Source organism: Desmodus rotundus, chromosome 3 (assembly GCF_022682495.2).
Source record: "Desmodus rotundus isolate HL8 chromosome 3, HLdesRot8A.1, whole genome shotgun sequence".
In the NCBI taxonomy this organism is placed as follows: domain Eukaryota; kingdom Metazoa; phylum Chordata; class Mammalia; order Chiroptera; family Phyllostomidae; genus Desmodus; species Desmodus rotundus.
The window spans coordinates 147,774,923-147,797,882 of NC_071389.1; the positions used below are offsets into that span (position 1 = coordinate 147,774,923).

At 61.7% G+C, this 22,960-nt stretch overlaps 1 protein-coding gene across 2 annotated transcripts in view; it reads right to left on the bottom strand.

Moving 5' to 3' along the window:
• Positions 1–2,682: 2,682 nt before the first annotated feature.
• The window catches only part of LRP1 (LDL receptor related protein 1), a 78,846-nt gene continuing 58,568 nt past the window's right edge, over positions 2,683–22,960 (bottom strand). For both annotated transcript variants that reach the window (XM_053921288.2, XM_024576265.4), the window contains 46 exons: positions 22,401–22,593; positions 21,748–21,873; positions 21,430–21,558; positions 21,028–21,147; positions 20,728–20,841; positions 20,269–20,418; positions 20,070–20,192; positions 19,624–19,740; positions 19,330–19,458; positions 18,958–19,080; positions 18,737–18,877; positions 18,458–18,648; positions 17,511–17,694; positions 17,277–17,362; positions 16,990–17,109; positions 16,333–16,520; positions 16,012–16,217; positions 15,394–15,582; positions 14,643–14,791; positions 14,109–14,202; positions 13,863–13,979; positions 13,534–13,653; positions 12,980–13,102; positions 12,650–12,775; positions 12,308–12,424; positions 11,598–11,704; positions 11,381–11,513; positions 10,789–10,908; positions 10,560–10,682; positions 10,096–10,236; positions 9,868–10,002; positions 9,661–9,780; positions 8,351–8,619; positions 7,662–7,840; positions 7,137–7,243; positions 6,769–6,885; positions 6,154–6,330; positions 5,872–6,012; positions 5,589–5,762; positions 5,167–5,328; positions 4,611–4,785; positions 4,336–4,437; positions 4,123–4,187; positions 3,931–4,021; positions 3,693–3,837; positions 2,683–3,526 (listed from right to left, as the gene is read on the bottom strand). In XM_053921288.2, the coding sequence (XP_053777263.1) occupies positions 3,386–3,526; positions 3,693–3,837; positions 3,931–4,021; positions 4,123–4,187; positions 4,336–4,437; positions 4,611–4,785; positions 5,167–5,328; positions 5,589–5,762; positions 5,872–6,012; positions 6,154–6,330; positions 6,769–6,885; positions 7,137–7,243; positions 7,662–7,840; positions 8,351–8,619; positions 9,661–9,780; positions 9,868–10,002; positions 10,096–10,236; positions 10,560–10,682; positions 10,789–10,908; positions 11,381–11,513; positions 11,598–11,704; positions 12,308–12,424; positions 12,650–12,775; positions 12,980–13,102; positions 13,534–13,653; positions 13,863–13,979; positions 14,109–14,202; positions 14,643–14,791; positions 15,394–15,582; positions 16,012–16,217; positions 16,333–16,520; positions 16,990–17,109; positions 17,277–17,362; positions 17,511–17,694; positions 18,458–18,648; positions 18,737–18,877; positions 18,958–19,080; positions 19,330–19,458; positions 19,624–19,740; positions 20,070–20,192; positions 20,269–20,418; positions 20,728–20,841; positions 21,028–21,147; positions 21,430–21,558; positions 21,748–21,873; positions 22,401–22,593 (6,399 nt within the window). In that variant the 3' untranslated portion in view covers positions 2,683–3,385. The remainder of the gene's footprint in view (positions 3,527–3,692; positions 3,838–3,930; positions 4,022–4,122; positions 4,188–4,335; positions 4,438–4,610; positions 4,786–5,166; positions 5,329–5,588; positions 5,763–5,871; positions 6,013–6,153; positions 6,331–6,768; positions 6,886–7,136; positions 7,244–7,661; positions 7,841–8,350; positions 8,620–9,660; positions 9,781–9,867; positions 10,003–10,095; positions 10,237–10,559; positions 10,683–10,788; positions 10,909–11,380; positions 11,514–11,597; positions 11,705–12,307; positions 12,425–12,649; positions 12,776–12,979; positions 13,103–13,533; positions 13,654–13,862; positions 13,980–14,108; positions 14,203–14,642; positions 14,792–15,393; positions 15,583–16,011; positions 16,218–16,332; positions 16,521–16,989; positions 17,110–17,276; positions 17,363–17,510; positions 17,695–18,457; positions 18,649–18,736; positions 18,878–18,957; positions 19,081–19,329; positions 19,459–19,623; positions 19,741–20,069; positions 20,193–20,268; positions 20,419–20,727; positions 20,842–21,027; positions 21,148–21,429; positions 21,559–21,747; positions 21,874–22,400; positions 22,594–22,960) is intronic.

A 22,960-nucleotide genomic window follows, 5' to 3' on the forward strand; every position in this document is an offset into this window, starting at 1 on the left:
TTCTTCACGGCTCCCTCCTCCCCCTAGTCAGTCTCTCTCTCTCTCTCTCAGTCTCCCCCCCCCCCCCCCCCGCGCCCAGGAGTCCTCAGCTGTCAGCTGTTGCTATGCACTGAGGCTGTGGCTGAGGTTGTGGTGTGACCGACACCTAGACAGGTAGAGATAGGGACAGAGAGACAGGAGCCAGCTGAGACAGAGAGACAAGCATAGAGATAGAGACAGGTGCACACCCTGAGACACCAACACCCCCCCCCAGGTGTGCACATAGATGCCTTCGCAGAGGTGGACCACACCGCAGAGGTGAGCACGAAGGCACAGAGAAGCACATTCATGCAGAGACCAGCACACACTAGAGGCACACTGACACACAGATGGACACACTTGGTTTACACACACAGGAACACACACAGAGACAGACCAATGCACAGTTGCACCAAGAGACAAGTACACTCGACCAGGTACTCAGAGCCCACCCTGCTTCCTTCCTTGGCAGAGAGGCAAACCTCCAGACAGAGACGGACACACACACAGGTGTACACTGGCACTGGCAGCCCGGAAGGCAAGCCCAGGCGTGTACAGATAGCTACAGGGATGTGACAGACGTGCATACAAAGGATCAGGGATGTGGGGAAGATGAAGCAAAGACAGACAGACAGCAGCCGGGAGGCAGGAACCTGGGTGCAAGTGGGGCAGAGAGGAGAAAGGCAGCAAGGGGCAGGAGTGGCCAGGCCCTAGGTGTCAAGGCTCCACCCAGGTCCCAAGCTCATGGGCTGACGCAGGAGTGGGTGGGAGCAGTGGGCCCCCCAGGCCTCAGATGCCCAGGACAGATGCTCATCACTAGGGTCTTGACCATCTGGAGTCCTGACCCACCCCATCTCTCCTTCTTTTCCTACCATCTCAGGGAACCCTCTTCTCTCTCCAGCCACACACACACATGCACACACCCCCCCACCCCCCACTTCCCCTGTCTTGCCTCTGTCCCTGTATCTCTCCGTCTCTGTATCTCTTATTTCTTTCTGTCTATATCGCCTCTGCCCCTGGTTCTGCCCATCTCTTCCCCATCTCTGTTTTAGGCCTCCTCTGTCATTCTTGCCAAGTGAGGAGTTTTCGAGGACTGCCTCCTGGTAGACCCTCTCCTGGCTATTCCTGGAGGGCAGAGAGAGGATGGTGACTGGAGGGGTGTGCATTCCAAGCCGCAGCTGGGGGCCCCTCTCGCTTTGCCCAGGATCTTGAGGCGACAGGCAGAGAATCAGTGGCTCCCCGGGGGCGCCAGATGCACGGCTGGCAGAGGGAGAGCGAGGGGGTGGGGCTGGAGGTAGTGTGGTGGCGGAGCAGGCGGGCGCTGGGGGAGGGAGAGGAGCCGGCTGGCTGTGGGTGGAGGGGGTGTGGCGGAATAGCCCGAGGGAAGAAAGTGAGAGGCTGGGCTAGGGTCCGCCCGCAGGTGCATAATTAGTGCGTGCTGGGGAGGCTGTGCTGGGCTACTGGATGAGCAGCACGGCACGAGCGCATACGCCACCTGGTGGACAGATGGGTACACAAGCCTCCCTCTCAACAATTAAGGACTCCCCCTTTTTATCAGCAGGGTCTCTCAGTCCCGGGGGCGGCGGCTTTGGGGAGATCTGAGGAAGCGGGGGATCTGAGCTGGTTTGGAGATGGGATCTCGGGGGTCAGAGGGAAGGGGACGGCTCTTGTTTCTAGACGTGCCTAAACTAGGGAGGGAAAGGGGATGTGAGGCAGTGCTCCCACTTTGGGAGTTGGGTTAGGGTTTTTTGCAGCTGCCCTAAGCTCGTACTTTCTGTTGAGGGGACAGTGGGCTCAAACCCTCTGTCAGCGTAAAGCTGTGTGACCTTCTTCAAGAAATTCCCCTCTCTGGGCAGGGCTTGAAGTATACCTGGAATCCCTTTGCTTGTAGCTGTCCTTTCCTGTCCACCCCTGGGGATGTCTAAAATGATTGGCGAACTGGGTCTGTTGGCAGCCATAGGGCCAGGCAAACTGGTTTTCCCTGCTCTCCTTCACTCCAGGGCCCTCCCTTGCCCTGAATCCAGGGTTCCACTCTTGGCATCTGATTAATTCGTCTCTATGAAATGTGGGATGTTAGTGCTTTAAGAACATCAGACAGAGATAGCTGTATGAGACCACCCTGAAGGATTAGAAATCCCTCCACAAACCCAGTGTATTCATTTCTCATGGTGCTATTTCTTTCTGTGGGAGATAATTTGGGTAGGGGTGGCGGTGGTGTCCCACAAAAGCGACAACGCAGAGAAACAGATCTTAAGAGTTAGTATCTTAAGAGCCAGAGAGGTAAAGTCACCTGCTCAAGGTCACACACCCAGGAGAAACAGAGCTTTCTTGCCAAGTCCGGTGCTACCCCCTTCTCCTGCCACCGCGAGATGGGGAGGGAGAGAGCTTGGGAGAGAGGGGCACCCTAGATCAGTCTCAAGCCTACGTCCAGCACGGAGCAGGGCTCCCTCTGGTGGCTGAAGCAGGCAAGTAGAGCCCAGCTCCCAGAGTCTCCCACTCAAAGGTAGACACAAGTGGCTTTTTTCTTTTTCTTTGTTTTTTTTTTTTTTTTTTACAATTTTATTTATAACAATATCTGTGTTATTTAGTTGTAAAGGAATTCAGCAAAAATTATTAAAACGTTCGTGTCCCCAAAACGGGGCTGCCCATTTTGCCCTTCCTTGGTGTGCCCCACCTCCTCCCCAGGGGGGAGGGGAGGCTGGGGTACTGTTTACCAAAGAAAGTCTCCAGCCCTGGGGGCCACGTTGGGGGCACTGGAGAGGGGATGCCTGTCTGGGAGGGGTACTGAGTGTGGCCATCTCAAAGGTGCCCCTAGTATGGGGACTGGGGCATGGAATGGATGCCCCAAGAAGTAAAAAACTTCGTCCTTTCTTTGCTACCTCAGCCAGAGCCAAATCTTCCAGACAGGGGCAGCAAAGGACTCTCCTCCCCAGAAGTAGCCCTCAGGGAGCTGGGAGGGGGTCGGGGGGGGGGAACTACAGGGGAGAGCCCTGACAAAGTGTCTTGTACAGGGAGGGGGAGGCGGCACAACCAGCTTTTCCAGTGGGGGTGCATTTTGGTGGGAAGGTGGGAGGTGGGGGCCCCTCATCTGTAAGCCAAAGGAGTCCCCAGAGCCTTCCATGCCCCCCCTCTCTGAAGGCAGCGTGGGGGGGGGGCTGAGGAGCGGGCAGGAAGGAGAACGGAGAGAGATAATACTGTGCTCGCTTGCTCGCTTGCTCACTCACATATAAAAAGTAATTCCTTCATTTTTACATTTATACATCCCGGCAGGGCCGGGGAGGGCTGGCTGGGCAGGAGGGGGCTCACTGAAGGACTTCTCTGGCAGGGGGCAGGAGGCTCTCTGGGGGAAGTCCAATGGGGCAGGGGCCTATGCCAAAGGGTCCCCTATCTCGTCCTCAGGGCCCCGGCCCAGGAGTTCTCGCTTCTCATCCGTGCTGGCCAGGGAGTGGCGGCTGCCGTGACCACCCATGTAGAGTGTGGCGTATACGGGGTTGGTGAAGTTGGTGGGCTGCAAGGTGATAGAGGGTTCAGGTGGGACTCAGAGGCTGGGCTCTATGGCCCCGGTACCCCACCCCCGACCTCTGTTCCATCATCCAACTCAACACCCTTAGACATCCCATCCACAGCCTCTTGTCCCTGCCCTGGAAGCCACCTCTTTTGTCTTCCCAGCCCACCTTGTCAGGGTCCAGGGCAAAGTCAGCGTCCAGTAGGCCCCCTACATCATCAGGCTCCCCGCCTTCATACATCTTATAGGTGGGATTCCCAATCTCCACGTTCATGGCCCCGTTGGTCATCCGCTGGTGCTGGAAGCCCTTCGCCCTGGGGAGAGGCAGAGGTACAGGGATCAGGGAGTCTCGAGGGGTAAGGCCAGGATGGTAATGACAAGAATTTTCCAGACTCCCTATCACTCACCCCCGGACTCTCCACTTGTACCAGAACACCACTCCGGCTATCAGAAGCAGCAGCAGCAGCAACAGCAGAGGGATTAGGATGGAGGCCATGTCTAAGAGAGAGGAGGGGGGAAACAGTTCAAAAGGCACAGGAGGCGCAGCCCCTCCCATTCTAGGTCCCGGCTGCCCTGCCTCCCCACCCCCTGCCACCTACGTCCAGGCTGCTGTTGGCTGACCACCTGCTCTTCACACCGGGGTCCTGCCATGTGGGGTGGGCACCTGCAGACATGAGGGCAGAGCTGAGCAGGCATGACTTACAGAGCCATGGCTGCCAGGGAAAGAGAGGGGCCACAGGATCCTGATGGTCCCACTGAGATTTGGGGAAGGGGGATGATTCAGGCCTTGGTGAGGCTTAGGTCCAACTCACTGGCACTCAGGCATCATCTTGCTGTTCATGGTGCAGGAACCGCCATTGCTGCAGTGGCCAATGCAGGTCAGGCAGCTGGGGGCCACCCGGCCATCAGAGCAGCTGCAGGAAGAAGTGAGGCGCTGGGTGCTGGGTGCTAGGGCAGGGCTGGCAGAGGGGTGCCTGAGACACTGAGGAAGGGGCAGGGCAGGGCTGGGAGGAGCAGATCAGGGGCATAAAACTGGGACAGGGCAGGGTCTCGTGGGGCACGGCTGTGGGGGCAGGGGCTCACTCACTTGCAGGTGACGTCCCCACTCTGCTTGTTGATCATGCAGGTCCCGTCCAGGCAGCGGCTGCACTTATCCACATGGCACCTGGGCCCTTCGAAGTAGGGGGTGCAGCGGCACTGCCGGGAGCCATCAGCCGCCATTTGGCACGTGCCGAGGTTCTCACAGTAGTCAGAGCACTGGCCTGTGGTTTGGGGGGGATGGGGAGAGGGGAGGTGCATGAGGGTCCTCCATAGGTTGTGTGGTGGGGAGCTGGACACCTGAGGGGAGCCCTAGATCTTCCAGGTGACCCCCACCTCCTCCTGAGCCCCCAGCTGCCCCACCTCACGGGCTCCAGGGTACAAGGATATCCTTGAGCATCCTGACAGGGCACTGCTTCTGCTTGAATAATCCTGATGCCAGAGAGCTCACTTCCTCAGGGGAAGGGCTGACGCTTCCACCGGGGAGCACCAGCAACCTGGGCCTGGTTGAGCTATGAATGGCCCCCCTCCCTAGAACTCACCCTTGTGGCTACCACCCTAGGCTCCCCTCGCCCTTCCCCGGGGCCCAGGAATGGCTGACTCACGGTACTGGCAGCGGTCACCCAGGAAGCCAGGCAGGCATCGGCACTGGGGCTGGTTGCCCTGGTTGACAGTGCAGGTGCTGTTGTTGGCGCAATAGCCCGCACACACCTGCTGGGTGCATTTTGGGCCTGTGAAGCCTGTGGGGCAGCGGCACGTGGGCATGCCTGGTGGGAGAGGATGTGTGAGCAGGCCTGTGACCCATTGAACCACCCACCCTTACTGCAGAGGAGCAGGGCTTCGAGTCCCGGATGGGAGGGTGGCAGCAGAGGAATGGGACACTGGGCTATGGGCGGGAGGTGCGAGGGGAGGCAGGGGGGAAGCAAGGCAGGGTCGGGGCTCAGGCTGGCCAGAGGTGGGGCTGGTGGGGTGGGGGGCTGGGGCCCAGGGGCTGGAGTAGTCCTGTTGAGAGAACTGGAGGGCATACCGGAGGGGGAGGCAGCGCAGGTGCCCCCGTTCTGACAGTGCTCCCAGCACTGGTCCAGCTCACACTTGTCACCCGTGTAGCGGGGCTGGCAGCGGCACTTGGGCTGCCTCCGAGCATTGAGGAAGCAGCTACCGCCGTTGAAGCACTGCAGGTTACAGGTCCCCGGCCGAGGAGCTGTGGGAAGGACGGGCCATGGTGGCTGAGCCGGGGAGAAGGGAATTCGGGGCTGCAGGTAGGAGGGTCCTGGGCCATGAGGGGGGCCAGGGGAGCGGTGTGAGCATACCATCCGGTGGGGGTGTTGGTGAGGGCACAGCCACACAGGTGCCATTGTCCAGGCGCTTCCCGTTGGGACAGGTACAGACGGGCCCACTGGGGCTCAGCAGGCAGAGCCACTCACACTTCTTTCGGTCACAAGGGTTGGTCACTGTGGGTGTGGGCCAGCGGGGAGGAGGCTGAGCCCTGTGGACCCAGAACCTTCCCTGCCCGCCAGGAGCCCAGGCCACAGCCTGGAGACCCAGTGCCCCCAGGCCTCCCCTGCCCCAGCCTGGGCTCTCCAGCTGCCCACCTTCAGGCTGCTTGTGCTGGTGGTACAGGACCACGTCGGAGGCGTGGCTCAGGCCCCCCGTCAGGTTGGTCAAGGGGCTGTGTCCGAACTTATGGATCTTGAAGACTCGATTATTGATGTATGTGACACCATAGATGTAATCCTCAAAGACATCGATGCTGAAGGGGTGACTTAGGCCTGGGTGGGGGGACATGGAGGGGACTCAGGCCCTGGTCACGCTCTCCAGGATTCATTCTGACCTCCATGGCTCCCAGGCACCTCAAGTCAAACGTGTCCAAAACCAAATCCCCCCTGCACCACCCTTTCCTCCTCCTATGGCTGCTACCGGCACAAGGGCTAACCACCCTGAGATTCCTGGAGTCAGGACCGACTTCTGCTGCCTCTCCCATTTGCTAAATTCCTATTGCCACCTCTGTTTCCTCCACACAGCTCGATATTCACTGGCATAACGAATACATGGACAAAGGGGCCAGAGGGTCGGAGTATGCCTCAGGCCTGCAGGGCTGATGCACGGGGAACCCAGCTGAGAGAGGCCCAGACAGCACCACAGGACCGTGGGGGGCCTGGTTGGGGGCGGGAGTGGTAGGCACCAGGGATGGCGAGGTCAGGGCTGACCTCGTTTGCTGTCAGCGGCCACAATGGGGTCAGTGCCGTTGAGCCGGATGCTGCCGATGACCGAGAGCTTGGCATCTGCCCAGTAGAGCCGTTCGTTGTGATAGTCCACGGCCAGGCCTGGGGGGGACAGAGCGTGTGGGGAGGCCCTGCCTCTCCCACCTCCAGCAGGGGGCGGCAGGGCGGGGAGCTGAACTATCTCCATGCCTGCAGCCCCACCCGATGCCCAGAACCACTGCCAATCGCCTCCTTTGGAAAAGCTTCCACAACCCGCCTGCCCCATCCCAGTGCAAGCCCCTCCCCTCCCTAGCTTTGGTGTGACTTCAGCGAGCCTGTCCCTTCCACACCCTCTGTCCCCTGCCACCACGGACCTGTGGGCCACTGGATGTTGTCTTCTACCAGTGTTTCCCGCAGGGTCCCATCCATCGCTGCCGTTTCAATCTTGGGGTGGTTCCCCCAGTCTGACCAGTACATGGTGCTGGGGATGCAGAGGGGTGAGTATGGTTAGGACCTGAGGCTTCCAGAGGAGACCAGGCCACCAGGTTCCACAGGGACTTTTGGGTCTTAGAACAAGGGCGATCTATCTGCCTCCTCCAGAGAGAATCAGGGGGAGTCCGCTTCCTGGCCAGGTCAAGAATCTTTTACTCTAAAACCACAATGTGCTGATCCAGAGGAGCAGCCCACACCTTGGCTGCCCATACCAGCCAGCCAAGTGGAAGTCAGGCCCCTGTCTGAGCAGGCCAGCTGGGAGTCCTGGGCAGAGGTGGCTGGGGAGGGAAGGCCTGAGACCGAAGAAGACTCAGTCTCAGGCTGGTCTGGGAGGGAAAGAGCACACCTGGGGTGCTAGGCCCCTACCCCTGTCCCAGCCCAGACGCCTCCCCCAGAGCCCTGCCCACCCCCTCAGCGGGTCCACCACGATGGCGTGGGGCTCATCAATCATGCCGGAGATGAGTGTCTTGCGGTTCTCGCCCTTCATTTGCGCCACCTCAATCACGTCTCGGCCCGAGTCAGTCCAGTACACATTCCCGGCCACCCAGTCAATGGCGATGCCCCTTGGCATCTTGAGCCCTGAAATCTGAATGGGGGGGTCACACTGTCAGGAGCTACCACCTTATGTCTTCCTGCCCGTTATCCACCCCCAACTCTGCCAGCCTATCTCTGCTAAAAATGCATCCCAGACTGAGAGCTCATCCCCTGGCTTTGGAGGGATTCTATGGACACTTATCTTGCGGGCCACCCTTAAAGCTTTCACATCTTTTGCTGGATTAGACATTATTACCCTGCTTTACTGAGGAACAAAGTGAGGCCCAAACGGCCCAGGTTGACGCAGTGAGTGGCAGTGACGACCAGGAACTGGACATGGCCCTGAGGCTGGAGGCCAGTGCGCCTCCAGGGCCTTGCTGCTTGGACTTCAGCGTGGCAGAGCCAACGAGAGATCCTCACGGCTCTGCCCACCTGCGGCCCTTGCCCTCCAGTCTCACCCTCTGCCCTTCCATCGTCCTTTCCAAGCTCGGCTCAGAACCAGCTGCTCTTTGGGGTCTCTCCACTAAGTTCATGTAGACCCCACCCCAGGCCGGGCACTCACATTAAGGTGGGTGACACCCCGGTCAATCTCTCGCCGGTGGCGATTGGAAGTGGTGGGTGGTGCTGCAGGGGGCAAGCTTCGGTAGGAGATGGTGCCCGTGTGCCAGTTGGTCCAATAGACGCGGCCAGCCTTGACGTGGACGTCCATGGCGTCAATTCGGACACTCTCGTCCCCCTGGAAAGCCTGCTCGTAAGCTGAATGGGGGTGACTGGGGAACAGGCTGCGGATCTCATTGTCATCAGCGATGTATAGGACCTGATACTCAGAGCCTGGAGGGGCAAGAGGCCAGAGGTAGAGTGTGAGGAAAGGCAGGGGCAAGAGGCCAGGGCTGGGGCTGTCAGCCTGGTGCCGGGAGGAGCGTGCCTGAGATGCGATCTCCAACACAGCCGGGCCTCCTTCACACTGACAAGTCCTCTGTCCTAATCAAACCTCCCCGTCAGGAGCCTCTGCCCATACCGCCGTCCCAGTGCCGCCTCGGCCCTCGCAATACCGTCTTCCTCTCCTTCCTGGAGTCTATCTAGTGGGGCCTGCTGCTCCAGAAAGCTGCTCTGCTCCTCCCGCCCAGGGCTTCTGCCTCCTCACGGCCGCTGGCTGGCATCACCAGGCTCTCTGCTACACGCCATCTGATGCGTGCTCGCGGGTGCACATACACGTGGGTTTTTGTGCACGGACACAGGCGGATGTAGGTATGCATGTGCATGAGAATGCACTTGGGTGTGTGGGTGGGGTCATGTGGATAAGCGTGACCTGGAATGCGCATGGGGTGTGTGTGCGTGGCGTGTGGGCGTGTTCCCGCACACACACAGGGGAGTTGCAGGTGTGTGTCTGAGCATATGGGCAAGAACTTAATATTCAAAAACAAAAAGGTAAACTACGTGAAGGGGATGTGCTAATTAACTCGATGGGGGGACCCGTTCACAAATTGTGTGCATGTCCACTCATCACCTAGCACCTCATAAAACATCTGACAATTTCATCAACTACATCTCGATAAAGCTGAAAAAGAAAAGCATGAAGGAGATATGCAGGTGGGGCACATGTGACTGTAGGTGTGGCCACGTGCGTCTGTGATGCCCCCCAGGAGTGGGAGTGGGACGAGGAGGCACGGATGGGGTATGTGCGTGCTGCCCCCACCCTGACTCCCTCTGGTGAGCTGGTCCTGGACGGGAGGCCGCACCTGCGGGCCTGGGACCCCACGATGGGGCAAGGGTGTAGAGAGGAAAACCCCCATTCTAAGGGTGCCCCTCCTATGTCCTGGTTTTGCACAGCCAGGCCCGCTCTTCCTGTCCCCTCCCCGCTCCGGCCGGTACCTTCGGCCTTGCAGGTGTTGTGCGTCTTCATGAAGTTGCGAGCGCAGCTGCAGAGGTGGCTGCCCTTGGTGTTGTTGCAGAGCTGCGAGCAGGTGCCGAAGCGTAGGCACTCGTTGATGTCTGGGGGTTACACGGGAGGGTCATGGAGGCACCTCATGTGGCTGGGCTTTCTGCCTGCCCTTCCCTGGCCCTGTCCCGCCTTCTTACCCTGGCACCCGGGCTGGCCTGGCACAGTGTGGAAGCCGGGGCGGCAGGCACAGTAGGCGGCTTTCTCAGTGTGCACACAGCGTGCCTCGTCCCCGCAGATGCTGGCGTTGGTGGCACAGCTGGTCAGCTTGGGGTCTGTGGGGGACAGAGAGTGGGACCTCTCCCCTGAACTGCCTTGGGCCGAGCGTTGGGTCTCTGGCCCCCAGTGGCCCCGGGCGCCCCCCTCACCTGTGCTGCAGTCCTCCTCGTCAGAGCCGTCCCCACAGTCATCGAACATGTTGCAGCGCAGCGAGAAGGACAGGCAGCGCTGGTTCCGGCACAGAAACTCCTTCTTGTCTTTGCAGTGGGGGGTCTGAGCCGTGGGGGGCTCTGGGGAGGGTGGGGGCTTCAGGTCCTGGCCATTCACCACCATGGCCTCTCCCCCCAGAGGGGCCCCCAGCCAGCTGTGGGTGAGGGAGGGACCCAAGCCTGGACATCTCTCAAGCTTGCAGGGGAAGCTGGTTAGACATTCAGTCTCTACCTCAACACCGAGGGCATTGGGAAGGACCCCCAGGCTCTCAGCCATGGAACCCCCACTTTCCGAATGAGCCCATTCCGCGGACACAGCTCCCACGTGGCCCACTCCTATGGCCCACCCCTACCTCCTGCCTCACTGCAGGCCTCCTGAGATCTCCCCCCGGGCCCTCGCTCACCACAGTCCTCCTCATCGGTTCCATCCCCGCAGTTGTCAGTGCCGTCGCACTGGCGCCCGATCCACAAGCAGACTCGGTCATTCTTGCAGCGGAAGGGCCGGTTCGGAGGGCACACAAACCGGGCTGCCAGCGCAGAGCCAGAGTGAGCCGGGGGCAGCCGCCAGCCCCCTGGGAGCCTGAGAGCCCGCTCCGCCCTGCGGCTCCTCCACCCTCGCCCTCAGGGCCTCACCACACTCCTCAGGGTTCTCGTCGGAGTTGTCCCCGCAGTCATCCTCACCGTCGCACTTCCAGGCCAGGGGCTTGCACAGGGTGTTGTTGCACTGGAACTCGTCCAGGGGGCACGTCCGCACTACAGGCCGGGGGCGCACAGAGTGCAGGATGGGCTCTGAGCTGCAGGCTGCTGGGGCAGCACCCTGCCCAGGCCTCTCCTTCCCAGAGCGGTCACCAGGCAAGACTGCACCCAGGGGTGATTTCCTACTAGCTGGACGGCCGGGGCGGAACTGCCTCCTCCGGTATTTAGGGGAGAAGTGGCCTTTTGGGGAAGAGTGTCCAGAAGGGCCTAGAGCCCTATTCTCTGGTGGTCGTGGCAAGACACTGGGGCCCGCTGTGTAGTTCAATGGCAGATCCAGAGGAGGAGCACTGGGCTGGGAGTCCCTGTCCTCAGCCCACAGGGCAGAGCCAGGATGCCTGCCCTCAGTGGCAGGGTCCCTGTTCCAAGCCCCAACCTACTCTCACCCCAGCTTCACACGCCGGCTCTGGGCCCAGGCAGGAGAGCAGGGGCAGGCGCTGCCCCACTGCGGGGGGCGGCGGGAGGGGCTCACCGCCAGTGCCGCAGGCTTCTTCGTCACTGCCGTCCATGCAGTCAGCGTCCGCGTCGCAGCGCCAGCGCAGGGGGATGCAGTGACCGCTCTTGCACTGGAACTGGTCCATGTCACAGCGGGGCGTGCAGTCTTTCTGTGGGCCAGGGAGCAGCATGCCGCTCAGACCTGGGTGCCCCTTGTCCCTGCTGTGACCCCCTCCTCTGGTTTCCCCGCCCACCTCGTCCGAGCCATCCGCACAGTCGTGGTCCCCATCACATTTCCAGCGCCCGGCGATGCAGCGGCCATTGGCACAGGAAAACTCACTCTCCGAGCAGGGCCGAGGGGCTGGGAAAGGATGAGACAGGTCGCAGGAGGGTGGGCACGGGCACTCAGCCCTCAAGGGCCACTCCAGCCCTGGGCAGAGTAATGCCACCCATTGCTGTGTTTCTGAAGGTCACAGGTGACTACATAATGACCAAAATGCTCAACCGACCCTGGGCAGCCACTGGCTGCCCTTATGGGACCAGCCGGGCGCAGAGGGTGCTCGCCTACCCCTCTGGGACAGACACGCAAGAGAGGGCACTGTGTGTGGGGAAGGGAGGGGTGGGACAAGACCACTAAACAAGCACCAGGGTTCAGGAAGCGGCCAGTAGAGGGCGACGGGCCGAGGCACAGCAGGGGCAGAGGCAGGGGTGTGGTGGGAGTGTGGCGTGCCAGAGACACCTACCTCTGCAGCCCCGAGCGGACAGTGTGGAAATGGAGAGAAACGTGAGATGAGGTGAAATGGCACAAACTTGAACACAGCATGGATGGGGCGGGGTGAGGTGGGAGGATCCCTGCCCCCCTGCCCGGGTGCAGCTGGGTGTTGGTGGGGTCGGGGGCGTTTAGAAGGGAGGTGCCCGAGATCTCCGGGGGAGGGCCTCTGCTGCAGGGGGGGGGGGCACGTACTGCAGCTCTCCTCATCAGAGTTGTCCCCACAGTCGTTGTCATAGTCGCACTGCCAGCGGCCCGGCACGCAGCGGTTGTTCTTGCAGCGGAACTGGTAGGGCTCACAGGTGCGCTCGTCTAGGGGAGGCAAGGTTGGGGGACAGTCAGGGACAGAGTCAGGGTGTCCAGCAGTGGGGGAGTGGGCGTTCCAGCCTGAGACAGTGGGGTGGCAGTGTTCCACGCTGCAGGCCACGCGAGGACCCAGTTAGCTGGCTGCCCAGCTTTGCTGACTGCGGCAGACACCGCCTCCCCACTACCCAGGCAGGACACCTTCCCCTCGGAGGCAGGGCTGGAGAAGCTCACCACACTCTTCCTTGGGCTCGTCAGAGCCATCCCCACAGTCGTCCTCTCCGTCACACTTCCAGCGTGCTGGGATGCAGCGGCCGGAGTCCTTGCAGCGAAACTCGTCGACCCCGCAGGTCATCTGGGCTGCAGGAAGGAGGGACCAGTGGTGACCAGAGGCTACTTTCAGGAATGTGCCGTGAGGGGGGAGTGAGTGGGAGTGGCTACTGAGGGGGTCCAATGTGGGGCTGGTAGGAGCAGCAGACACCGTGGAGCTGCAGGGGCTTGGTTGGTGGGGGTAGTTCTTGGCAGGAGGTGGGCTCCGGGTTCCAGGGGCACCAGGCAACTCACTGCAATTGGCGGGCTCATCACTGCCATCCACGCAGTCGTTGTCCCGGTCACAGACCCAGACTCGGGGGATGCAGCGCTTGGTGATGGAACATTGGAATTGGTTGGGGGCACAGGTCACCTCGGCTGTGGGGTCGAGACAGAATGAGTCCTTGCCCTTTCTGCCTCCCACCACAGTTCAAGATCACTGTCTTTTCTTCCAAGCCCTGCCCGTCCCTGCTTCCTGTCAGCAATTTCTTGGGAGGAAGGAAGAGTTTATTTCCAATTTTGGTGCTTTTTGTTTGCTAGGTCTGTACGGCACGTCTATTTTTCTACCGAGCATGACGATTATTGCCTGCAAACCAAAGGGTTGCCAGTTTGATTCCCAGTCAGGGCACATACCTGGGTTGCAGGCCAGGTCCCCGTGGGGGGCGTGCGAAAGGCAACCACACATTGATGTTTCTCTCCCTCCCTTCCCCTCTCTCTTAAAATAAATAAAATCTTACAAAATTACTGGTGGGTAGATTTCAGCGTGAGTTGTGTCTCCCCCTCCCCGCGCCCGAGCCTGGGACACTCACGGCAGTCCCTCTCGTCCTCCCCGTCTCCGCAGTTGTCCTGCCCATTGCAACGGAAGATGCCGGGAATACAGCGGTTGGTGTTGGTGCACTTGAACTGACTGGGCAAGCACACGTGGATGTCTGGAGGTGGCAAGAGAACAGGGTAACGAATGGTGGATGGCAGAGCAGGGGCAGGGAGCGGGCACCCCGCTCCCTTTGTGGAGAGGTGCAGGCTCAGGGCCTGGAGCAGCAGGAGACCAGCCTGGAGAGGAGACTGCGGTGGGCTGAGCTTCCTCGCCCTGGAAGCGCAGTATGAAACCCCCAGGCCCCAAGGAGGGGCAGTCCTTTACCGCAGTTGGCCTCGTCACTGTTGTCCTGGCAGTCGTTGTCCCCGTCACAGATGAAGGCAGGGTTCGTGCAGATGCCTGTCGAGCACTGAAACTGTCCGGGGCGGCACTTGAACTCATCTGCCGGGAGGGGAGCTCAGCGTCAGAGGGGCTGTGGCTGGGTGCAGCCACGCAGGCCCTCAGAGTCAGGGGCTCCTTCGGGGGGCGGGGCGTGGGAGCCCCCTTGCCATCCCCGCCCCGGGCACTCACGGCAGTCTGGAGGCTCGTCCGAGTGGTCCCCACAGTCGTCCTCCGTGTCACACTTCCACCAGAAGGGGATGCACTTGTCGTTCTTGCACACAAACTGGAGGGCAGGTGGGGGCAAGAGGGGTTGGTGGGGGTCTGGGGAACTCGGGGGGGGTTTCTTTTGAGGGGCTGAGACGTTTCAAAGGAGAAGCAGGGTCAAGGTGCTTTGGGAGGAGGTTGGGCTGGATGGAAGGCTGGGAGGTGGCGAGTGCAGGGAGGCCAGGAGAGGGGGTATTGGTGTGGAGGTCAGGGGTGGGGGCACTGGTGAGGGGGGCTCCGGGTTAGGGTGTGGGGGTGTTTGTGTGAGGTGACGAGTGTAAAAGTATTGCTGTGGGGAGACAAGAGGTAGGCAAGAAATGTGGGGGTGTTAGCGTGGGAAAACCAGATGCGTGAGGACATTAGAGAGGGTGCTGGGGTCCAAGGAGGAGTGGGGGGACTGGTGTGAGGGGTCAGGGGAGCGAGGCATTGGTGGACGGGGGTCCAGGGGAAGAGCCTCACCTGGCTTGCTGTGCAGTTGGACACACAGGTGCGCCCATCACTGCCCAGGTAGAAGTTGGTGGGACAAGCACATTTGTGGCCACCCCCAGGGGACAGTAGGCACAGGTTGCTGCAGCCACCGTTGTTGACCTTGCAGGGGTGATTGGGCACTGCCAGAGAAACAGTGGTTCAAGGGCGGCCGGTTGGGCCGCTCATGGCCCTCCTGCCCCTGCCCCCTGGGTTGCTGGCCCCCAGCAGAGGGAGGGCAGCATTTGCTGCCAACACTTCTGCCTGTATTTCAGATGCTGCCTAGCCCCTCTCCTGGGCCGAGGCGAGACGCATCCAAACCCTGCTCTTTCAGGAGGGAGCTGGAGCCAGAGACAGAAGGGAGCCTCTCGAGGCCCCAGGGCCGGGCCACACTGGGGCCCACACTGCCTCAGCCTGGCCCTTCCTTGCTGTGGCCTACGGGCCTGCCCATGGGGTCCCTGCACCCAGGCCCTCCCTACTGACTGGCCTCACAGGGCCTTGCTGCTATGAGATGCCAGGGCTGGTCCCAGGCTGGGATGAGCTCCTGAGAGTCGGACTAGATCCTGTCCAGAGCCTCTCGAACCCCCCAGCATCTGGGGGGCACTGCTCGGTCCTCGCTGGAGAAGGGGTGGGCAGGAGCCCCTGGGGAGACAGTGAGGGTCCCAACCCTGCTGAGGCCCCACTTCATCCAGGGGCCCCTCACGCCAGCTCACCCTTCACTGGCACCCAGCCCCTGGCGACCTACCGTCTGGCTGGCGCAGGGCATGGAAGACATGCAGGTCCATGGGCCGGTGCAGTGTGCTGATGAGGAGGGTCTTGTTGGCACCCGTGGTCTTGTGGGCTCGGTTGATGGACTTGGTCTCCCAGTCAGTCCAGTACACATAGTCCTCAAATAAGGTCAAGGCGAAGATGTGAGGGATGTCCTGGTTCAGCACTGCAGACAGGGGAGAGGACAGGTCAGCACTGAGAATGTCCAGGCACCTTCCCGACTGGACCTCCTTAATCCCACAGTGGCCCTGTGAGGTCGGTGCTGCCAGTCCCAGAGGGTTAGGGGGCTTCCCAAGGTCACACAGCTAGTAAGTGGCAGGGCTGGGGCTGGAATCCCAGCCTGTCTGACAGCAGGCTCTCGCACCGCAGCGTGTCATGGGCTGCCTGTCACGAAGTGGGCCTCCACTCCTATCTGCCTCGGGTGCTCTGTACAGGAGGGGTCCTCACGCCCAGGCCGACCCCAGGAGTGCACCCTACAGTGCGCTGGACCCACACGCCCCTGGACTGTGCCCTCTGGCTTTTACGCCCACTCCCACCCCAGAGGCCTGATCCCTTAAAGCTGCAGCCCCCATCAGGCCCGTAAGCCGGGACTGACCGACATGGCGGTTGGAGCCGTCTAAGCTGGCAAACTCGATGTAGTCCTCCCGGGCATCAGCCCAATAGATGCGCTCGGTGACATAATCCAGGGTCAGGCCATTGGGCCACGTGATCTTGGTGTCCACGATGACGCTGCGGCCAGACCCATCCATGCCAATCCGGCCAATGAGTGAGTGGTCACCCCAGTCTGTCCAGTATAGATACCTGGCAGGAGTATGGGCCATGAGCCCAGAGAGATCCAGTGACTGGTCCCTCCTGCTCTCAACCACGTGCGGCGGCCTGCTTCCACAGGCTCCCCCAACCCTCCTTGCTCGCTTACCCGTTCTGTACGTCCACCACCAGAGCCCTGGGCTCACGGAGGCCAGAGCTGACCAGCACCGTCCGATAGGCCCCGTTGAGCTTGGACACTTCGATTGTGTCCCGGCCTTTGTCACACCAGTACAGGTTGCCGCCCACCCAGTCCACAGCCAGCCCATCGGGGTTGCTGAGGCCGGTCCGGTGCAGCACCTTCAGACAGGGAGGGAAGAGCCTGAGTGCCCTGGGAGAGGACCCTCCGCCTCTCCGGGGCTCAGCTTCCCCGTGTGGAAAGTGGGGAGCTCGCCCGCGAGGACAACAGAAAAGACTGGCCATGGGCCTGGTGTCAGCTGAGGCTCTAGGAAAGGGGTATCTAGATAAGAGACCACCCCCCAACTCCACAGTGCCTGGGAGCATGGATTTAAGGGAGGTCAGACATAAAGAGAAACTTACTGAGAATTAGGGAAGGAGCAAGATGAATCTCCTAGACCTTTCTTTGGGCTGAGAGGAGAGGGAGAGCGAGGCCAAGCAGAGTCATACAGTGACTCAGCAAGGAAGGGGGCAGGTGGGTGGGGAGCAAGGGAGTTGGCCTGGAAACAGAGAGCGCCCTAGGGGCAGGGCCCAAGGGGCTGGGTCTGCGCAGCCAGTGCTTGTGGGCTGGAAGCCAGCCACCTGGCCTCACCTGCACGCTGCTCCCATTGAGGTGCATCCTGCGGATCATGCTGCCCTGAGTCGTCACATCCGTCCAGTAGATCATCTGCTCTCGGTAGTCGAAGTCCAGGGCGACAGCGTTGTTCAGGCCCTGGATGGGGGGCGGGGACAGGTCTGACTGCAGAGCCAGGAGAGGGCAGCCAGAGAAGACCGTGCGGTGTGAAGACACGCCCAGCGGGGGGGACGTGGGGCTGCATGGGGCGAGGGCAGTCGCTCTGGGCCTGGGCGCCTGGGGGTGCAGGAGGCTGGGTCTGCTACCTGCTTGAGCAACGTGTAGTTGGAGCCATCCAAGTTGAGCTTGCGCAGGTAGTACCGGTTGGCAAAGATCAGAAACGGCTCCTCATCTGGAGACAGAGGATCCTGGCTTAGCCAGTAGCTGGGGGGCACATTCTAGCCCCCCAGGTCCCAGCCTGTAGTGAGCTCTGCTGTCAGCTCTGCCTCTGCAGCGCCCAGCTGACGAGGCCATCTCATGCTCTCCACACCCCATCTCACCGGTCACAGCCTTGCAGCTGTGGGGGTCGCCGCTGCGGGGGGCGTAGCCCTCCACACACAGGCACTTGTAGCTGCCATGGGTGTTGATGCAGAGCTGGCTGCAGGGGAAGGTGGTGCTGCACTCGTCCACATCCGCACACGTGCGGCCATCATCCTTCAGCCGGAAGCCGGGGTGGCAGCGGCACTGCGGGCACAGGGAGCCTTGGCTGGGGACTGGGCAGGGGTCTCAGCCTCCCCAGATCTGACGGCCTCCCGCCCCCGGGGACCTGGGGTCGGAAGCCCTCGTAGGACTCTGGTTCCCACCACCAGGAAAGCCCAGACTTGCCAGGGGAGGCAGGTAGCACACAGGTGTGGAGTCGACAGTGCCAGTCAGCTGGCCGTCACCCCACTCACACTGGAGTGAGTCCCCAATGGCCACTGTGTTTCCAGGTCCACAGGGCGGTGCTCGGGCCTCATCTCATGTGACCCGTGGGCATCATTTGGCAGAGCTGACCAAGCTCCTCTCCAATGCTTTCTTCACTTGCTGTTCTCCAGCCCCAGCTGCTGCCCCTTCCCTCCCACCCTTGGGGTGGCCGAGCACAGGGTTCAGGCCGTGGGCTTCCCTGCTTCTCCATCAATGCTCACTCCCTTGGGGGTCCAGACTCATGGACTTCAGTGTGGTCCCTATGGTGATAACTCCCAGATTTCGCTCTCCTGTCTGGCTCTTCCCTTGAACTGCAGCCCTGTACATCACCTACTTGGCACCTGCACAGCCTTGTCCTCCCCGCCCTTCCCTCAGGCGCCAGCAAAGCCTGCAGGCTCCACCTTCCAAATGGGTGCAGGACCCACCCAAGCAGAGTCCCGTTTTGTTCACTGCTGGTGCCCACTGCCTGGGATGCTGCTGGTAGAGCAGGTGCTGTCCGGGCCCTTGTTGAACAAAGGAATGAATGAATGGGGGCGGGGCACACCTTGAAGCCGATCTTGAGGTCTTCACACTCCTGGCTGCAGCCGCTGAGCTTGGGGCTGAGACACTCATTGACGTGGCAGCCCCGCTCATCCGAGCCGTCGCCGCAGTCGTCTTGACCATTGCAAAGCAGCGCCTCGGCCACGCAGCGCCCACTGCTGCACAGGAACTGCGAAGGGGCGTAGCACTTGTGCTCTAGGGAGGGGCACAGGCGGCGGGTCAGCGGGTCCTGGGAGCAGATGTGGGCAGCAAGGGGAGAGCGGGGAGCCGGGCGTCGGCCCACCTGGGCTGGTGCAGTGCGGGTTCGCGGGGGCCTCGTCGCTCTGGTCATGGCAGTCGTTTTCCCCGTCGCACTCCCACTGGCGGGAGCTCAGGCAGCGCCCGTTGGCACAGCGGAACTCATTGGGGCCACAGGTCGGGTACTCTGGGGGAGCGGGGCAGGTGAGGCGGGTGGCCTGGCACGGCAAGGACAGGGCCTGTGTCCGCCCACAGCCCGGGGCTCACCACACTCAGGGGACTCGTCGGAGCCGTCAGCGCAGTCGCGGTCGTGGTCACACACGAAATGCTTGGGGATGCACTGGCGGTTCTGGCACATGAACTCGCGGTCGTCGCAGGTGCTGTTGTACACTGTGGACAGAGGTGGACGCGGCCCCTCAGCCCCCCCAACCAGCCGCTGACCGTCACCCCCCAGACCTCCCTGTGGCCCAAGTGGTAGAACGGGCAGAGCCCTGGACAGGGGTCCGACACCTGAGCTGTAGATAGGGCTCTGCCACTAACCAACGGGGGGACCCCTGCCAAAGCACTTCCTCTTCTTGGCCTCAGTTTCCCCTTGTGCAAAGTGAGACTGTGCTACTTGCTGTCCATCCCACCACTCACAGCAGCCGGCTGTGACGCTCTCATCAGCGCCGTCAGCACAGTCCTTGTCTCCGTCACAGAGCCAGCGCTCGGGGACGCACACGTGGGTGCCCGGGCAGGAGAAGGAGTTGGGGCCACACGTCTTTCCTTCTGTGGAAGGAACAGGGAGCTGCTGACTCAGGAGCAGCTGGGGGCTGTCTCTGCCGCTATGCTGTCCCTCCTGTGAGAGGCTGTGTATGTGTGTGTGTGTGTGAGTGTGAGGAGGGTGTCTGTCCCTCCCAGGCACCTCCCCAGCCAGCACCCGACCCCCCTCACCACAGTGAGCCGCCTCGTCGGAGCTGTCCCCGCAGTCATCGCTGCCATCACACAGCCACTGCTTGGAGATGCAGCGATGGTTCTGGCATTCAAACTGGGCCTCTGAGCAGAACTTGTCTGGGGCGGTCAAAGGCCCAGTTAGATGGGGGAGGGGACAGTAGGTCATGCAGCTGGGCAGGCAGGTACCACAGGGTGGATGGGAGAGGGACCCACAGCACCCCTCTGTGGAGCCTCAACAGGAGCTCGGGAGATGACCCCTCTCTCTTGAGGGTCTGGGTGGGGGCCAAGCGGGGAAGGCCCTGGGTGCCCTCTTCCCAGGAGGGCATTTTCTAGTGGGAGCTGAGAGGTGGGGCCTGGACAGGGTCTCAGTGGCTCTGGGGAAGCCCTGGCCCCTGGTGGGTCCTCTGGGCGCCCCGCTCAGGTGCTGGGGTGCTGTGGTCACTCACTGCAGTGGGTTTCATCCTCTCCGTGTTCACAGTCATCCTCCTTATCACACGTCCAGCTCATGGGGATGCAGCGCCCACTGGGGCAGGCAAAGTAATTCAGGGGGCATCTGGGGCGCTTCACACCTGGGGTGAGAGAGGCATGAGGGCACCGCTCCCTCTGAGCGCCCGCTGCCCACCTCACGCCTGACCGCTCTCGGACCTGGGCAGTCTCGCTCGTCGCTGTAGTCCCCGCAGTCGTTAGCGCCGTCACACACCCAGCTGGGCGCGTAGCAGAGGGAGGTCCGCTCACAGGGCTGGAAGCGCACGCCCTTCACCCCCAGGCGGAAGTAGCTGCTGCAGTCGGTGGCACCTGGCGAGGGGCGGGGATGAGGGGTGACACCAGTTCCCACCAAACACCGTCCCAGGTTGCTACTGGCCACACGGGGTCTTCGTGTTTTGGAAAGTTGAACAGTGTCCTTCAGGTGGGGTGCTGTCCACACCTTCCACTCACTGCCTCCCACCCCCAATTCCCAGGAGAGCCCAGGCCTGGAGGCAGGGGACAGGTGAGGGGGCTGAGGCTGCCCTTGTGGGCCAGAAGGAAGGCAGAGAGGGATGCCAGGCAGGATGGGGGAGTGGCACGGCAGGAGCCAGGGAGGCCCTGGGAGGGGGCACCACTCACTGCAGTTCATCTCATCCGAGGCGTCATCACAGTCCACGAACTGGTTGCAGCGACTGGAGTTCCCGATGCACGTGCCGTCCCGGCAGCGGAACTCACCGGCACCACAGGCCGTCTCTAGAACAGTGCCCACCCAGCACCATCACACTGGGTCCTCCCCACGGGGTCCAGGACAGCCCAGCCAGAGCGCCTGGCCCACAGAGTACCCCAAACCAGACTCCCCCGGCACCTGGGGCCCGAAGCTCAGCCGGGGGTGGGGTGGGGCAGAGGTGGAGGGTGGAGTCCAGGCAGCGCCCCACTCACTGTTGCAGGGAATCTCGTCGGAGCCGTCCCCGCAGTCATCCACCCCGTTGCACCACAGCATGTTGGACACACAGCGGCCGTTGTTGCACTGGCGAAAAGTCTTCTTGCAGCGGCGGGAATCTGCGGGGGGGGGGGGGGGGGGGGCAGGCCACAAATCAGTAGCAGCTACAGCAGAGGGGCTGCATCTGCGTCTAATGGTACGTCACGCACTCTTTCCCTCGAGAAACTGTGTATGTAGCCCCTGCTCTGGGCCTGGCACAGGGCTCGCGATGGCTCTGCCCTCCATGAGCTCTCAGAACTCCTTCTAGGCCTTGGCGCTGGGTCATGAAGCTTTTACTCCTCTCACTCCCATGCCCTGCCCTGCTGGCTGGAGGCCCGGGGCTGCAGGAGGTAGCTCCTTACTGCAGTAGGACGGCTTCTCGTCCGACTTGTCCTTGCAGTGGGAGACGCCGTCACATGTCAGGCTGAAGTTGATACACTCGCCATTGGCACACTCGAACTCATCTTGTGCTCGGCAAGAGGAATTCACCGCTAGGGAGGGAGGCAGAGGAGCTTCGTGAGCCAGCACCCTGGGGCCCCAAGGGCCCCTGTCCTCTCCCCACCAGAACTGAGGTCATCCTCAGTTTCCCCTTGGTGAAAGGTTCAGGGGCTGGGCTGTTGGGGGAGTCTGGGAGGAGTGGGTCCCCTGCTGGTGCCCTCCTCCCTCACTTCCTGTCTCACCCCTGCAGGTGAAGTCCTCCTGGAGGATGCGGCCACCTCGGCAAGAGCAGTTGACATGGCCTTGGTGGGTGAGCAGACACAGGTCCTGGCAGCCCTCATTGTTGAGGCGGCACGGGGAGAGTTCACCTGGGGCCGGGAGAGAGGAGGGAGACTAAGAGAGCTGCCTGCCAGGCACAGACGGAATGCCACGCCTACCCCCTGGCTTCGCTGAGCTTCCAGGCACTGGCTGTGGCAGGTACACGGTGGAGGTACGGGGAGTTTGGGGAGCCTGAGGCAGAGTGATACGGAATTCCAGGTGTGGGGAGTCAGGTCTATGGAGCTGTCAGATCACCTGTGTGGTGGGGGGGCCCAGGGCCTGCCTGAGGGGCCGGGGAAAGCTGCAGGTCTGCACAGCAGACACCCAGTCAGCCAGGCCCAGTGTGGGGATGAGTCTGTATGTACGCAGAGGGAGGTGCAGGTGAAGCCTGGGCTGCGAGTGTGTGCTCAGGTTCCAGGGGATACGTGGTTCTGGGAAGGTGGAGTGACGAAAGTGCGTGCTGAGACCAGAGGTGGGTGGTATGAGTGTGAGTGTGAGTGTGCGTGAGTGTGCACGTGCATGTGTGTGCTGGCAGGATGGGTGGGACGGCAAGTCTGGAGGCAGCGGCCCCACTCACAGCTGTTGGTGTCATTGGCCACGGCAATGATGCCCATGGGCTGTTGGGGGATGTCCACGCGCAGCATCTTCATGTCGCTGCCCACATACTTGTTGGCCCGCTGCACAGCCCGCCGCACCCAGTCGGTCCAGAAGATGTGCTCCCCGTACACGGCCAGCCCGAAGGGGTGGACTGGCTCCGACTTCAGGATCACCTGTGGAAATAGTGCCTTCCCGTCGCAGGTGTCGCTTGGGCCTCTCGCCCTGCCTCCACCCCCTGCAGCTGGCTCCCTGGCCTAGGCCCCTAGACCCAGTCACAGGATGGGAAGGACCTGCAGAGGCATCTTGCCACATCGCTCACTTAACTGACGAGGAAGCCGAGCCTGGAAGGGGAGAATTGCACAGGGCCACACAGGTAAGTGGCAGCGTCAGGGCCTGGACCGGGCTTCTCGGTTTTCCTGGTTCTTCCTGCCACGTGGCCTCCCTTTCTGCTACTCTGCCTAGCTGCAACCCTCCTTGGATGACCAACCACCCGCAGACCCCGCCCCCTGGTGCCGCCGTCCCGCCTGCCCTGGAGACTCA